At 30.5% G+C, this 17,745-nt stretch overlaps 1 protein-coding gene across 1 annotated transcript; it reads left to right on the top strand.

Moving 5' to 3' along the window:
- The first annotated feature begins 8,917 nt into the window (after positions 1 to 8,917).
- LOC145332602 (uncharacterized) lies at positions 8,918 to 10,420 on the top strand. The gene is made up of 3 exons (XM_080177610.1): positions 8,918 to 9,103; positions 9,217 to 9,310; positions 9,976 to 10,420. Exons 1-3 carry the CDS (start codon positions 8,959 to 8,961, stop codon positions 10,166 to 10,168), a joined length of 432 nt encoding a protein of 143 aa, XP_080033736.1. The 5' UTR covers positions 8,918 to 8,958; the 3' UTR covers positions 10,169 to 10,420.
- The last annotated feature ends 7,325 nt before the right edge of the window (positions 10,421 to 17,745 follow it).

Below are 17,745 nucleotides of genomic sequence, written 5' to 3'. Positions count from 1 at the left end.
ATTATAGAAAAGCTTCGCTTTTAAAATACAACAATAAAAAGGTATTTTTTTATCTTTAAAAATAAAGTTGCAAAGACAGGTATATAGTATCAAAAAATGCCTTAAATAAATGGTACAAGAAAAATTAAGATACCTCTTTCATTATGTAGAAAAAAATTATCAAAAATATCAATAATTATCTAGAATAGTGTTTCAGAAATGTACTTTTAGGAGCTTTTAATTTGACCTGCTTTTAAACATAAATGCATTTTAAGGAAACTGTTATCAAAAACTTTTTCATAAATTTTGATATTATTTAACTTAATTTTGAATATGTCATTACGAAGAATGACAACATCCATAAAAGCTCTGAAACGGTATCAGACAAGCATTAACTCTTGTAGAGTGTCAGAACTGAACTTAATAAAATAAAAACAAAATTTTGACAAAATTATACGTAAATTCTTAAATTCGGAATACTGTTTAAGGATATTCTGAAATTTTTAGGACTTGATTATAGAGATGCTTGAGTGCTCCAAAAAATAGATCAATCTTGATGATTTTATCATGTATAAAAATTGTTTTTAAAAAAGTTTAAAATCAACATGTTTAAAATTGACGTATGGACATTCATTTGATGTTAATAGAGTTGCTACAATTTCCTAATTGTACCTAACTACTTCAGGAATCATAAAACAAAGTTTAAAATTGTTAGAACAATTCTAACATGCCAAAATTAACAAAAAAAAAGCTATCTGTTATGGACAGACTGACCCTAATTATAGAAAAGCTTTGCTTTTAAGAATTAAAGGATTAAGGAATTAAATGAGTGGCGAGGATTAACAAATATGAACAATCATAAGATAAGAATTAACAAAGAAATATTTGTTTTTAGAAAAAAATATTCTTCTAAATTCAAAAAAAACATTTAGAATTTTTGAGTAAGAAAGAACCTTAAAACTATGGTTGTTAAATAAAAGGGTGAAGGGCGCATAATATGACTTTGACTGTTTTACAGTGAGGAATTCTTAAAAAAGAGTTAAACATCTCAAAGGAATATGTATAACCAGACGTTTCTATGGTAATATTTGGTAGATATTAATTGTATTTCAAAGAAAGAAAATTTGGAAAATAAGAATTTTGACCTTATCACTTCAGAGGACAACTGCCAACCTATAGTTTACAGGATGTAGTTAAATACTTATTAGTTATAATAATCAGCCCAAATAGTGAAACAAAAAATTTTTTAATATGGTAAAAAAATCTACATCTTAATTTTGGGGATGATGATCTTAAGGACGCTCTTACTGGTGGTGATGATGACCCAGATGGTATCAAAGTACATGAGCATTATGACAACTCATATATTGAACTATGGTCCAATTTTTGTATTTGTAGTATCCTCCAGTAAAAAGTTTTAACAAGAAATATAACCATCTTTTAAAAACCCTAGTTTTTACCTCATGAATTTAAGAATTTTAAAGCCATGATTGTATGTTTTGGGATTTCTTTTGATTGGAGAATGCTACAAATACAAAAATCGGACCATAGTTTAATAGATAAGTTGTCATAATGCTCATCTATTTTGTTACCATCTGTGTCATCATCACAAAGAAGATAAAGTATAGAATAGAAAACCCTAAATATTCCTTGATATCTATATATTATATGCATATCATAATAATAAATCATTTTAAATATTGCAAACACTTTGTACCAGCATCAACAAAGTGCAAGCACCCCTAACTTAGAATATTGTGATTAATAAGGCTAAGTTTATTATTAAAATTATTACTATTAAATATGTACACTATTTCTAATATAAGTAGGGCCATATTTTGTTAACGTAATGCTAATGGTCAATTAGGCCTATAATGCTGCAGTGCAATAAAACGAGGCGAGCAGTTATTGCACAGGAAATAAATTACAATTACAATTTGAAAGAAAGATTGACATGCGCAGTGAAGAAAATTATGCTTAAGTACTAATCACAGTGACTAGTTGAACAAAACTAAAATATTTTAATTTCTATCAAAATCTGATAGATAATGTTAAATATTATTTCAATGTTTAGATAAAGTACTAATATATATAACTTGTTAGTTGTATTCTTATATCTCAATATTTAGAATGTACTCTATGGCCCTGAAAAATATTAGTTTCTGACTCAGGAAGACACAACTAATACAAACCTCAGAGAAGCAATTCTTGCTAGGTCGTATTAGACAAAGATGAAAAGTATAAGATTTTGATTTTGATAAGTAGCATTGACCACTAGTGTGGCCCAAATGAAGGTCTAAATAACTTTTCAATGTGCGTTAAGTAAAAATAGGTTATGCATTGTTTGTAGATTTTAGCCCTATAATTGATTTTAAGAAAAAATATATCGCTATCTTGTCAAATGCATTTTTATTTTCATTCTTTTTTCCCCAATTAATATAGCCTTACACAAGATATAAAGCAAATAATTAAATTTTCTGTCTGTTTGTTTACAAACATTGAAATAAAATATTAAAATCACCAGTAATAAACATATGAAGAAAGAAAGTATTATTTTTTTTTATGTACAATTACAATAATTTGGGAAAGCTAATTCATACAGCAAAATCATTGAAGAAAAATAATTAAAGATATACCTTACTCTTTATTCCTGGTTTAATAAAAAACAATCAAATTATTTTTTGCAATATTAATTTTTTTATTAGTATCCTTTTTTTTTAAAGTTGGATATGAGAATAAGTGTTTTACATATTTTTTTACCTTCCTTTAATTTCTTATTTAAATAAATTGTCTCTTTATTGGCGACAATGTCTGTTGAGACATGAAATTTATTAAAAACTCTTTTTCCTATTTTATGTCTTTAAAATGTAGATTTTTTAGAGTTTTTCATCAATTCGCTTCTCATAAGACTAATAACTACTGTTTTAGTTCAATTTCTTACACAAATTATCAGTTTAAAAAAAAACAATGTTTTTAGACGTTTTTTGGAATTATTCGGCAGGAATGGTGGTTCTGTCTACTTTTTATGATTGCTTGATATTTGAACTCTTGTTACATTATTTTAGGTTGGCAGTTCTTTACTTATTTCTTGTTAAAATCATGAAAATATGAAGTTTTTAATAAAAAGCTTAAGATTGAAATGTCGAGATCAATTTTCATTGTAGAGAGGTCTAGTTTTCACTAAAAGGTCTACTTTTGAGCCGGTAACAACTTCCAGGTATACGCAAATTGATATGGTAAAGATTTAAAAATTCATTTTTTTTTTGGCCAGTCTATTGACCACAGTTTTAATTTTTAAGGGTCACTTAAATGTTTTCAACCTCTTCCACCCCCCCCCCCCCCCTCCTACAACCTTAAGTTCTTGTATGGATGTAGCCACTAGACTGGCCCAAAAAAACATGAATTTTTAAATCTTTACCATATCAATTTGCGCATAGCTTGAAGTTGTTACCGGCTCAAATGTAGACCTTTTAGTGAAAACTAGACCTCTCTACAATGAAAATTGATCTCGAAATTTCAATCTTAAGCTGTTTTTTTTTAAAAACTTCATATTTTCATGATTTTAACAAGAAATAAGAAAAGAACTGCCAACCTAAAATAATGTAACAAGAGTTCAAATATGAAGCAATTATAAAAATTAGGCAGAACCACCATTCCTGCTGAATAATTCTGAAAAACGTCTAAAAACATTGTTTTTTTTTAAATTGATAATTTGTGTAAGAAATTGAACTAAAACAGTAGCTATTAGTCTTATGAGAAGAGAAATGATGAAAAACTCTAAAAAATATATGTTTTAAAGACATAAAATAGGAAAAAGTGTTTTTAATAAATTTCATGGCTCAACAGACATTGTCGCCAATAAAGAGACAATTTATTTAAATAAAAAATTAAATGAAGGTAAAAAAAACATGTAATGTAAGTATTCTCATATTCAACTTTTAAAAAAAGCATACTAATAAAAAAATGAATATTGCAAAAAATAATTTGATTGTTTTTTATTAAACCAGGAATAAAGAGTAAGGCTTATCTTTAATTATTTTTCTTCAATGATTTTGCAGTATGAATTAGCTTTCCCAAATTATTGTAATTGTACATAAATAAATTTGTATACTTTCTTTCTTCATATATTTATTCCTGGTGATTTTAATATTTTATTTCAATGTTTGTAAACAAACAGACAGAAAATTTGATGTTTTGCTTTATATCTGGTGTAAGGCATTCTTAATTTGGGGAAGTAAAGGTGAAAATAAATATGCATTTGACGAGATAGTGATAGATTTTTTCTTAAAATCAATTATAGGGATAAAATCTACAAACAATACATAACCTATTTTTACATTGCGCACATTGAAAAGCGATTTAGACCTTCATTTGGGCCACACTAGTAGCCACTAGTGTGTATTATCAGCTGTTTGAAAACAAACATAGAAGTGCATCCTTAAATACAAATACCATATTTTTGTAAAAAAAATGGTAGTAATTTTCTTACTTAACCCATTAGTGACGAACCGGGTATTAAAACCCGGTTCCAGAAAATGTAAAAAAAACTGGTTTCCAGCTTCATAATTGCATCATTCTCAGTATGAATCCCCCCTCTACTACCCTGGCTTTCATTTCCCCCTGGAGCAGGCAGTATTGCTTACTTCCGTTTGCCGGTATAGCTCAACAAAGTTTGAAAATCATGAAAATTCAAAATACCCTATCTAACTTTTTTGTTTTTATAGTAAAGTTGCTGTTTTTTTTCCGTGAAATCTAAAGTTTATTGACAAGTACATCTATTTGTGAATTCGTTTTATTTAACTTATTATTTTTTATATGATTTTCTTATCGTTTTTTTACGCCTTATATAAGCCCGGTTCGGCACAGGAGTCAGGAGTCTGAAATTTTTATTACCCAGTTTTACTAAAAGATCTTTTTTGACAACAACAACAAAACAGGGTTTTTTACCCGAAAACGGCGGCACCTATAGCTGAAACACTAAATTTGAAATAAATCGCTTCATATATTATTTGTAGCTCTATAGATTACATGAGGTTGTGTAGTTTTCAATTTGGATTGTATCAAAGTTCTAAAAAGTGTTCATCTCACTTTTGGCATTCAAAAATTACATTTTTTTATTTTTGGTCGAAATAACCGGGTTTTTACTACAAAACCAGGTTTTAATGCCCAAAACGGGTAATAATGCCTGGTTGGTATTTATGGCCAGGCTGAACCGGGTTTTTTTTGCAACTTTCCTGTGCATGCCACTAGAGCAAAACAAAAAAATTGGAATTCCGTTTTTACCATTATAAAGCTTCCCTGAGATTTTCAGCTTGATCGGCCCATAAAAGTGGCGCTCGGCACTAATGGGTTAATTAAAAATTTTAAGGCTTTGCACTTAAAATTACATTTTAATCCATTGTGAATAGGCTCATTATTTACGAAAAAAAAACATTTTTCTGCATAATGTCTCAGAGTTTGATAAAAACTTCCAGTCCCCTTCATTTGGTCATAAAACTAAGGGCTGGGTGATTTGTAACCTTTTTAATCCATTTAAAGTCCGGTTTTTTGCGCATTTTCTCAGTGTGGTGTTTTCACAATGAAAACAAGGATGACAACATCCATAAGTAGCGAAGCTTAAAAATTATGATTATATATCAGGAAAAAATACTATAAAGCAGCGTCATACAATAAACATTAATGTTGATAAAATATTGTCAGATAACCTTTAAAATCACGCAACCTTAAAAATCTTGAAAATTAAAAAATCTAGGAATCGATCTAGCACCGCAATTTATAGACAAATCTTAATGAAACTTGATAAAAAATGTTGAATATGAGCATATTCAATCCCTAATAATTTCAGCCGCAAATCCTGAATAGGAATCGAGAAAACAATAGAAAACCTAAAAATCTAGGAATCGATCTAGCACCCCTATTAATGGAAAAATCGTAATAAAACTTTAGGAAAATGTGTAAAATGTAAATTTAAGCAATCCCTGAAAATTTCAGCCCATTATCTTAAAAAGGAGTTGAGAAAATCAGGAAAACATGAAAATGTAGGAATCGATCTAGCACCCCAAATAACAGACGGATGGAGAAAACAATGCATAGGGGCCGAGAAAATCACGTTTCCCCCACTTTGTCTCAGACGGACAGACAGACAGACGGACGGACGGACGGACGGACGGACAGACGGACAGACAGACATACAGACAGACAGACAGACAGACAGACAGACAGACAGACAGACAGACAGACAGACAGACAGACAGACAGACAGACAGACGGACAGACGGACGGACATTTCGAATTATAGAGTAGCTTCGCAATTTTAAAAGAAAAAGTAAAAAAAAAAATTTTTAGGTCGGGGTATTTTTCATTTTGGGGGGGGTTGGGGGTGTCCCACCTCCCAAGAAAATAGTAATAAACCTTCCCGGGACCTATAAGAAGCTATCCTGTTAAGGAGAACCTAATCAGTTCAGCGGTTAGTAAGATCCTTTGGTACACACAGACACACAAGGATCTTATAAGGACTAGCGGCTACGCCCCTAGAGGCCTCTAGGGGCACTTGAGGAGGGGGTAGTCGAATTTGATGACCCATTTTCTTATTTTAGATTTTAAAAGAAAAAGTAAAAAAAGATTTTATTTAGGTGGGGGTATTTTTCATTTTTTGGGGGGTTGAGGGTGTCTCACCTCCCAAGAAAATAGTTATAAACCTTCCCGGGACCTATGAGAAGCTACCCTGTTAAGGAGAACCCGATCAGTTCTGCGGTTAGCAAGATCCTGCGGTACACACAGACACACAAACAGACAAACATCCTGTTACTTTAATATATGGATTAATTACATAAATCCCTTTTAAAACAGTTAAGTAAACAGAATCAAACTTTAGAAATGAGAGAAAAGTATAAAGAAAGATTTTTCCGATGATTTTATGGTAACCAATAACCATACATATAATCACTTACACCCAAATTTGCATTTCTTTTTCACATAACCAATATCAAGCATCAATGTTTAGTACTTTATAATAACAGACAAATTCACAAAAATCAAAATTTGGAAAAGGTAATGGATAAAATGTTGTATTTCAGATTCAAATTTTTTTTTATAAAGACTCATTAGTAGCCAGTTTTGTTCATAATGTTTTGGGTAATGTTCAAAAAAGGTGTGCCTGTAAAACAGAAAATATTACATGTAAAAAGTAAGAAAAAGTTACTAAAAATATATGCAAAAAGTAATCATTAGGATAGCCTTTCTAGGACACGAGGGTTCTTTAATTGCATGATCTCTGTCTAGAAGTCCAAACTAAGTAAGAGTTATCCCTGTTCTGTGCTTAATAATTTCCTATATTCTTACTGTACATCTACTGAAATAGCAGCAGTAGGAACCATTTTAGCATCTTTCATTATGACGCGGTGGTATGCAGAAATTTGAACTCTTAAGTATAACCTACCCGACATTGAGCAAATGCATTACGTGTTAAGCTGTAGCCACGTGATTAGGTTTTAGGATACTTTTTACTATTGTCTATATCTTCATATATAATTTTAGTTGTTTTGTAATCTTTGATCCAAAGAAGAACGATGTCTGTCTGTGTGTCTGTCCGTCTGTCTGTTTGAAACTTAAGATCTCAGTATTAGTAACCACTGAACCGATTGGGCTCTAAACTTCAGGTAATATACCCTTTGGTACTGTGATGGTTTTAAGCTATTTTGTGAAGGTTGGGATACCCCCCCCACAAAAATATTTAAATATCTCCCCCCCCCAAAAAAAAAAATTCTTTTTAAAACCTAAAATAAAAAAAGGGGTTGACTACCCCCCACCCCCCTCCCAAAAAAAGATTTACCCCCAAAATTTTTTTACTTTTAGAATCAAATATGCGAAAATTAGGTTGATCAAACCTCTTCAGGCAAAGCCCCTATAGGCTAGGGGCGAAGCCCTTAGTGCGTAATGAAGAAGAACAGTATGTGTGAAGCCAGTGTATATCAACATATCATGCTTTTTGGATGAGTGAAATAATTCTGTTAAGTACTTTTTTAGTAATCATGATTAAGCAATTTGTAAGTCAAAAGTTGATATTTTTAACTGGCTTACAAAAAGTTATTAGTTGCAAAAGAGTCTCAAACGATATTAGTTATTTCACTTTTACAAATTGTTTAAGTTCAAGTAAATAAACTTTGAAGTTGTAAAAATAACTTATAAATAAAGAGATAAAATCAATGTTATGAACAAATTTTAAAACTCTTAACTATGCTTTTAGAAGAATAAAGATTTTTCAAATCTTTTTAAAAGAAAGTTGTATTTTATCTAATAAGAAAATTTAAACAGATGAATGAGTTTTTGATGAATTGTGGCCAACTTGCATATAGAATTGAAAAATAAAATTAAATTATGGAAAGGTTAAATAAATATTTTCTGCTTAAAAAAATTCAAATATCAATCAAGAATTTAAGCTCTAACTAAAAGTATTTTGCATCATTTACTTTATAAGTCAATTTTCAAAGTATGGGGAATATTTTTTAAATGAATTGTAGAGTAGAATGTAGAAAAAAATAGTTAAAACTGAATAAATTCTCAACAGCACAAAGTATTGTGACATTCCTTCCACTAGTAAAATAGTAAAAGATTAATAAGGCCAAACCCATGGGTGAACAAAATCTATAGTCACAACAATGGAACATAGAATAGAATTTATTTTGGTGAATTATAGATTACACTGTAAGTTGCTGTAGGTGTTCAATCTTTTTGACAATTTTTTTTGATATTTTAGTATAATTATTTTTTTAAACATCTTACAAATTTTTAAGAATTATTCAATGTTTTCCTAGGGAGTTTATCAATATTTTAAAGATTGAAAAAAAAATATTTTTTAACCTTGTATATATATGTGTGTCTCAATACTTCTTAAAAGGCAAATTTAAAATAACTTTTTCAAATTATAAAATTTTGTCCTACATGCATTGCATAATTAAGTGGTAACATTTTACAGAAAAAATGATGAAAATTGTGGCTCTTGCTTGCCTCTTGGTGGCTACTGTAGAATGTACAACCAGAGATCCTAAGTTGTTCCTGGTTTCCAGCAGCACAACAACATCCACTCTGACAACTAGCTCTATTTGCTACAGCACTTCCAGCACCGGTAAGCTTCATCCTTATATAATTTTGAAGACCATCAATTAATTTGTTTAATTCTTCTTTCTTCTTGATATCTTATATTCTGTAAAATTTCCAATAAATCTAAAATGATTTCAGGTAATACTGCCTGCGGAACTACTGGTAAGAAGAAGCGTCACATCATTAATGGTCCCCTTAACTTCGACACTGAAGCTTTGACCCCTTCAATCAGGTAATATTGGAACCAGTTATGGGGCATACTGATATATCATGTATTGTATCCTGTTATAAACATTTTACATGAATAATGAATATAACCAGTTTAGATAACTCATGTCTTCAGCTCCCCCACTACACCAACTAAACTGTAATAAATCTTATAATTTTTATTTTACTATCAACAGAAACCTGTTTATGTGATAAATAACTATTCTACACTTGCACTTACATATTGTATGGCCCACAAATTACAATAGGGATGTAATCATTTATAACATTATAATTTGAACCTGGTTTGTATTTGAGATTTTTAAAACAAGGATGACAACATCCATAAAAGCAAAGTTCTGAAACGGTAGGACAAACAGATATTAACCCTTGTATAGTGTCAGAACTGAATAATCAGAAAGTAAATGTATAAAATTCGATACAAAATTGTGAGTAAATTTGTTGAAAAACTGCTTAAAGACAGGATAATATTTAAGGACATACTTACATTTTTAGGACTTGATTATCTAGGTGCTTTGCTAATAATATTGTATTTTGTTGTCTTAGGAATCAGTATTCCAAAAATCTGATTAATCTGATTAATATATCACATTAAAATTTAAAATAATAGCAGTATATTCAAATCTTCCAATTATTTGAACAAAATAATAAAAGAATTTTTTTTTTCAGGGAAGGCCGAGACATGGAGATTGCTTCTGGCCAGGAGGCTGCCAAGGCTGGACAAAGAGAGGGCAAGTTCCTGCTGTACTGGATGACCACTACCTCCACCACCACCACCACCACCTACACCGCCACAGCCTCTCTCACTTCCCTGAGCTGCACACCAACTGGCTGGAGCAATCTGTACGCTGTCTGTGGTTAATTTTATTTATCTTGGATCTGCCTTAAAGTACCCGACCATAGCAAACGAAAATGGACTTACTTAAAATTGTTCTAAATTATTTAATTTATTTTAGTTCATGTTTTCCAACTCATTACAATGTTATGTTAAAGTTGTTCTGTTATTAACAGAAAACATTATTGTTACTAGCATGCTTTGAGCTTGCATTGTTTTTGTTTCCAGAACTGATGTGATATTTTACCTTGCAAGAATAAATAAATATATTTATTTCTATTTTGTTTATTTTTCAAAATTTATGGGAATAATTATTTTTAAATAGTTTTAGAAAAAAATATTCTTCTAGTAAAAAAAAACTACATTTGTTAAGAAATTTTGAGTAAGAAAGAACCTAAAAACAATGGCTGTTAAATAAAAGGGTGAAGGACACATAATATGACTTTGACTGTTTTACAGAAAAAAATTTTAAAGAAGGTGTCTTAAATTTTTTGCTCTTTATTTAGAATAGCTAGTTGGTGTTTTTAGTAAGTAATAATGTAAAATGGTCCATAGAATTTAGATATGCAATCGGTATCTTCATAGACCTCTTATTTTTGAAGTAATTTAAGTTTTTTTTTTAAATAATTAAATCGGTTTTAAGGTTCTAAAACGCAACAAAATAAAAGAAGAAAATTGCCAGTATGAACAAAAATAGTAAAATCTTTAATTTGACACCTTACTTATTAAATTCTGTTGAGTAATTATTGAAATAATCTATTTTTTTAACCTCGGTATAATCAAAACTTTAAACTTAAATATTTTCTCACACAGACATAAAAAATATGGATTCATATATACCTTTAGAATCAGAAAAATATTACGAATCCATTCTGAGCAAAATTGATAAAAAGTAAAAACTTTAAAAAATAAAAATGGCCTAGCATATTATATTTTTACAGGCAACACTTAATTGTAACTATTTACCTAGCCAATCAAAAATCTCAAAAATTGACAAATCAGGAAGCTTCACCTCAAAACTTAACCAATAGAATTGACAAAAAAAGGATAATGTTCATACAATATATACAATAGATACTACAATAAAAATAGTGATACTTACATAACAAGTGAAGAATGAAAAATTATGAACAAATATGAACAAATATGCTTCAGTCTGTTTATAAACTTCAAAACAATGCAGTTAAAAATGCATTATTGTTTCTTGTGTTTAAAAATATCTGTTACAGTGTATGTACATATGTTTAGGTTTTGTTCAAGTCAACCCTTTAAAGCCGAAAATCATGATTCTTAAAATAAACTCATATTTTTTATTATAGTTTTATAAAACTTTTTCAATTTTGCTTAGAATGGATTAGTAATATTTTTTTGATTCTAAAGTCAAATATAAACACATATTTTTTATGCCTGTGTGAGAAAATATTTAGGTTTAAAGTTTTGATTATACCGAGGTTAAAAAATAGATTAAAGATCTTACTATTTTTGTTCATACTGGCAATTTTCTTCTTTTATTTTGTTAAGTTTTAGTACCTTAAAACTGACTTAATTATTTTTTTATAAAACTTAAAATACTTCAAAAATAAGAGGTCTACAAAAAAACCGATTGCATATTTAAATTCTATGAACCATTTTACATCTATTACTTACTAAAAACACCGACTAGCTATTCTAAATAAAAAACAAAAAATTTAAGACGCCTTCTTTAGCAAGGCGGGACAAGCACAAAATTGTTTAGCCCTCTAGCTCTGATAGAAGGTGAGATAAGGGTAAATTATCTCAGAAACTAGATGTCAAAGAGTTATTTAAGTCAAAGGAATATGAATAACCAGACATTTCTATAGTAATATTATCTATATATTTTAGGGGAGCTATAGAATATTTTTTAAAATTTAGGTTTTCAAAAAATCTTAAACGTAGTATCATGGGTTAGGTTAAGGCATCCTAAAATAGGCCAAACTTTTAATCACAAGAATCTGATATTCTTACTATATAGTTTACCCCCTTTATAAGATTTACTTAAACTTTTGGAGTGGGGACAAAACACCTAATTTAAAATACCTAATTTAAAAATGCCTAATTTTATAAATGTCTAATGTGACAAAACACCTAATTTATAAATACCTAATTTAAAAATGTCTAATTTAAAAATACCTAATTCTTAAAATGCCTAATGTGACAAAACACCTAACTTTAAAAATGCCTAATTTTATAAACACCTAACTATAAATACCTAAGTTTAAAAATACCTAATTTTAAAATACCTAATCTAAAAAAACCTAATTTTAAGTATATCTTAAAACTGTTGTTAAATATATTAAATATATACGCCACCTAGAGGCCTCTAGGGGCAATTGCGGTGCAGAGGGGAATACAATTAAGTCTTTGGGGGGAAAGGGGGGATTGAGGGTTCATGACCCCCCCCCCTCCAGAATTTCAAGGGTTGAAGGACAAGGAAACAAATGAATTTTAATTTTTTTTGGTTTCTTCCCTAAACTAAGTAGCCGTAGCATCCCTTTTTTTTCTTGGGGGGTGATAGTTAATCATCCACCATTTTCATTTTAAACCCTGAACAAACATATTATGCAAATCTGAATTTTAAAAATAGCAGCATTATTATTCATTTAGGATGATTTTACAATAAATATGAAATGTAGATGCCTCCTTTGGTTACAAAATTCCACTGTTATTTTTTTATTAATCAGCACCAATAAAGCACAAGATCTCAAAAACAGCATTTGGGGGGAATACTGGCGAACAAACATAATATGCAAATCCAAAACAAAGCAATAAAAAAAAGGTTTTTGGGCACTTTTCTCTTCTTTTAAAGATTGATTCTGATAAAATGATAATTTTTTAAAGGGATATATGCATTAATTATCATGAAATATAGTGTAAAGTAGAAATTCATGATTTTTTCTAAATAAGAAATGTTTGAAAATAATAAATTTGATCCCTATCACTTTAGAGGACAGCTGCTGACCCCCAGTCTTATGGATGAACCTAAATATATGTTAAAGATAAAAATTACCCTGAAAATTATACAAAAATGTTTTTTGGTGTGTTAAAAAAATATATTCTAAAATCTTGATTTTGAGGATGATGACCTTTAAGATGCCCCTATTGGTGGTGATTGTGAGCCAAATGTTATCAAAGTGCATGTCCATAATGACAACTTATATATTAAACTATGATCCAATTTTTGTAGTCATAGCAGCCTCCAGCCCAGCATTATTAAAAAAGAAAAGAATTGCAATTTTATTTACTTCAATTCATAAGGTGAATACTGTAGTTTTTAGAAGATGGTTATATTTCTTGTTGGAAGGCTCCATTGGAGGCTGCTATGACTACAAAAAATGGTACATAGGTTAATAGACAAGTTGTTGTAATGGGCATGTACTTAGATAACATTTGGCTCATCATCACCACCTACAGGAGCATCTGAAAGGTCATCATCCTCAATCTCATGATTTTAAAATAAATTTTTTAAACACAAAAAAACATTTTTGTATACTTTTCAGGGTAATTTTTATCTTTAACATGTATTTAGGTTCATCCATAAGACTGGGGGTCAGCAGCTGTCCTCTAAAGTGATAGGGATTGAATTTATTTTTTTCAAACATTTCTTATTTAGAAAAATCATTAATTTCTACCTTATACTATATTTCATAATAATTAATGCATAAATCCCTTTAAAAAATTATCATTTTATCAGAATCAATCTTTAAAAGAGGAGAAAAGTGCCAAAAAAACCTTTTTTTTATTGCTTTGTTTTGGATTTGCATATTATGTTTGTTCACCAGTATTCCCCCCAAATGCTGTTTTTGAGATCTTGTGCTTTATTGGTGCTGATTAATAAAAAAATAACAGTGGAATTTTGTAACCAAAAGAGGCATCTACATTTCATATTTATTGTAAAATCATCCTAAATGAATAATAAAGCTTCTATTTTGAAAATTCAGATTTGCATAATATGTTTGTTCAGGGTTTAGTTTGATAAAGAAAGATTGAAGAAATATTAAAAAACGGAGGGGGGGGGGGGGATTTTTTCAACAGGTGATTTCTCATTGGAAGGTGTTGGTAACCTCCCCAAAACCTTCCCAACCTTATATAAACCATCCCATGACATATGGGAAGCTTCATTGTAAAAATGCAGGGGCGTCCAAGCTTTTTTTTTGGGGGGGGGAAAAATTTTTTTTAAGGGGGGGGGTAATTAGTTTTTGGGGGTGTAAAATGGCGCACAAAGCGTGCTGCAATTTTTTCCCCCCCCTAAAATTTTTACCCGGGGGTAAAATTAGCTTGGGGGGGAGGGTAATTACCCCCCGTGAAATCTGTTGGCAGGGGTAAATTTTATTTACCCCCCCTAAATTTACCCGCGGGGTAAAATTTCTGGGGGGGGTAATTTAAATTTTATTAAATATTTAGTATTAAAAATGTGCGCGAAGTGCACAAACATTTTTTTTGTTAGAGATTTTTTATTTTTTTGGGGGGGGGGTATTTACTCCCCCCAAAATTGATTGTGGGGTGTAAATACCCCCTCCTAAATGGTTGGGGTAAATTTTAAATGGGGGGGGGGGTAAAATGAAAAAAATTTTGGGGGTGCCTACGACACCCCCAAATTCGTTTGGGGGGGGGGGGGTAATCCCCACTTTACCCCCCCCCCCCCCTGGACGTCTATGTAAAAATGAGCCATATTGGTTCATCGACTAGCAAGATCCTTTAGCAATAACAATCAGCCAATTGGATTAATGTTATCAAAATTTTAGGTATTTTAGTGAAAATATTTGATATTTTAGAATTAGGCATTTCTAAATTAGGCGTTTAGATAGTTTAAAATTAGGTATTTTTAAATTTGGCATTTTTAAAATTAGACTTTTTTAAAATTAGGTATTTTTAGTTAGGCATTTTTAGTTAGGCGTTTTTAAATTAGGCATTTATAAATTAGGTGTTTTTAAATTAGGTGTTTTTAACGTAGGTGTTTTTAACATTAGGTATTTTTAAACTTAGATGTTTTTAGTTAGGCATTTTTAGTTAGGCATTTTAAAATTAGGTGTTTTTTCCCCACTCCAAACTTTTGGGGTGCCGTAGGTTCACTCAATCCTCTTCCCTCTATTATTTAAGCGGGGGGAGGGGGGATAATCCACCAAAGAAATACTATATAAAATAAATTTCTGCGGCATTTTACTTCCACTTTTAAGTTGCCCCCCCTCCCCCCCCCTCCAAAAAAAGCCTTAGATGTTCTTAATCAATTATAATATAGTTTCACCAGATAAAAACATGATAAAAGAATTAAGGAGGGGGTATTAACCCTCCAAAACATTAAATGAGTGGGGGAGGGGGGGTAGGTAAATACCCTACCAACAAAAAAAATATTCTCTCATATAAATTTCGGTACCCTTCGTGTGGTATTTTACTTCCACTATTCAGATTTTTTACTCCACCAAAATAAAAAAAGTTTGGATTTCTGGATCAAATAATAGATAGAAACAAGATACAAACAGTTCTGATCCACGATAAAAAAAAAACATGTAATAGTTTGTTGGTTCATATTGCAATGGCCTTTAAAGTAAATAATGCATTGGGCGTGTCTAAGCTATGTCTAATTTAAGACAATAAGAAGTAAAATTGTCCCAATTATTGAGAAAATGACAACATCTGTAACTGGCGAAGCACAAAAATAGTGGATGGGAATACGTACAAATTGATTTAAAGTGTATTTATAAAAATCAAGAATAGATTTATTGGAAAAAATAAATACGAAACATAGTTTTATTTTGTATGACGACGACAGTAAATTATATACTAGATGCTGATAACAATGGGAAAAAATATTTTGATACTGTCATCGCAAAAAAGTTTGAAAATCGAACCAAAACTACCAAAACTATGTAAAGCATATAAAGATAGCCAAAAACCTGCTAAAATTGAGTCTGACCGCCATTGTTACTTTAATTTTTAAATCTAAAACTGAAAAAATTTGAAAATCAGACTATAAACACCAAAGATATGGTGAAAATGGGATAAATATAAAAATAGCCTAAAACCTGCTAAAAAGCAGTCCGACCGCCATTGATGTTTTATAGCTATTTGTGGGAATGTTGACAAAAAGTTTCAGCATTCTATCTTTTATAGGAGCTGAGTAAATCCCATTTCCCCCATAGCGTTACGGACGGACGGACAGACAAATAGAATTATAGAGTAGCTTCGATACTAAAAAAAACACAAAACAGTGAACTTGTAACATAAAATATTTGTTTAAAATTAGAAATAAAATAAACCAAAACCATTCCAGGATCAATGACGTCATTGTGAAGCTTCCATAAAATTGACAACTAGATCTTTCCATGAAAATACTCTTTTTCTAATTTTAGTCTTCTGCTAACCTAAAAAGTTACTTTAGGAGTATAGAAATACATGTACAAAATTTCAGCTCTCTATCTCTACTGGCGACCTAGCGCCAGGCATGTAAAATATCAACAGATAACGGTAGCACGGCGGTTTTAACAATATCACAGCAATGTGCAGGTTTTAAGCTCTTCTGCATGTTTCAATTTAAATACATAAGGGCAAAGATATATTATCCCAAAAATCTTTTGTCAAAGTCTACTCTACACCTAGCGCCAATCAGTTTTCTAAAATCATGCCTTTTTTACCTGTGAAAATAGAAATCGCCAGCGCTAGGTGTAGAGTAGACTTTGACAAAAGATTTTAGGGATATTATATCTTTGGCCTTATGTGTTTAAATTGAAATATGCAGAACACTTAAATTCATCTTCCAAGCCATTCTCTAGGCATTTTAATTTTTTTATGAAATAACGGGTTTTCAAAACTGCCCTTTGAAAAGGCCTAAAAAATATCTTTTTTGTCACTTTTGTCATTGCTTATAGTTACAACTTATTAAGATATTATGCTCAGTTAAAAAAAATCGGCGCCTCCAGCACCAAAACTGGCAAAAACTGGCAGTTAAACTTCTGTGCCCCTACTTGCCCCCCTCTTCGGTAAACAGTAGTTATCTCAAGAAGTAAAAGAGATATCAACACACAGAAAGAAAACTTTTTAAATAAAACTGAACTAAGTAACCATTACACATTCAATTTTGGGACTTTCCTTCTAGGGGCTTGTGGAGCAAAAGACCCACTAAAACACTAATAATATGAGTTCTGAGCTTATTTTTAAAGATATCAACCTGATTTTTAAAAATTCTTTTGTTACCATAATTGAACTCAGTAACATTTACAGATTTCATTTTGGGACTTTCCTTCTAGGGGCTTGTTTGGCAAAAGACCCCCAAAAACTAAAAATGTGAGTTCTGGACTTATTTTTAGAGATATCAACCTAATTTTTTTTTATAAAACTTTTTTCACATAACCAAACTCAGCAACCTATACATATTTCATTTTGGGACTTTCCTTCCAGGTGCTAGTGGAGCAAAAGACCCCCCAAAACACAAAAAATATGAGTTCTGAGCTTATTTTTAAAGATATCAACCTGATTTTTTTAAAGAAAATTTTTAAAATAAAACAGAACTTAGTAATGAATACACTTTTCATTTTAGGACTTTTCTTTGAGGGGCTTGTGGAGCAAAAGACCCCCCAAAACACAAAAAA

The sequence above is a fragment of the Acartia tonsa genome, chromosome 11, assembly GCF_053477335.1.
Source record: "Acartia tonsa isolate MP-2025a chromosome 11, ASM5347733v1, whole genome shotgun sequence".
Classification (NCBI taxonomy): Eukaryota; Metazoa; Arthropoda; class Copepoda; order Calanoida; family Acartiidae; genus Acartia; species Acartia tonsa.
This window is presented reverse-complemented; position numbering and strand designations above follow the sequence as displayed.

Excerpts from the sequence above, each read along its gene's own strand:
- LOC145332602 (XM_080177610.1), top strand. The coding sequence starts at position 8,959 with ATGATGAAAATTGTGGCTCTTGCTTGCCTCTTGGTGGCTACTGTAGAA. Across the intron at positions 9,104-9,216 it reads CTACAGCACTTCCAGCACCG|GTAATACTGCCTGCGGAACT; the intron begins GTAAGCTTCATC and ends AAATGATTTCAG. Across the intron at positions 9,311-9,975 it reads GCTTTGACCCCTTCAATCAG|GGAAGGCCGAGACATGGAGA; the intron begins GTAATATTGGAA and ends TTTTTTTTTCAG.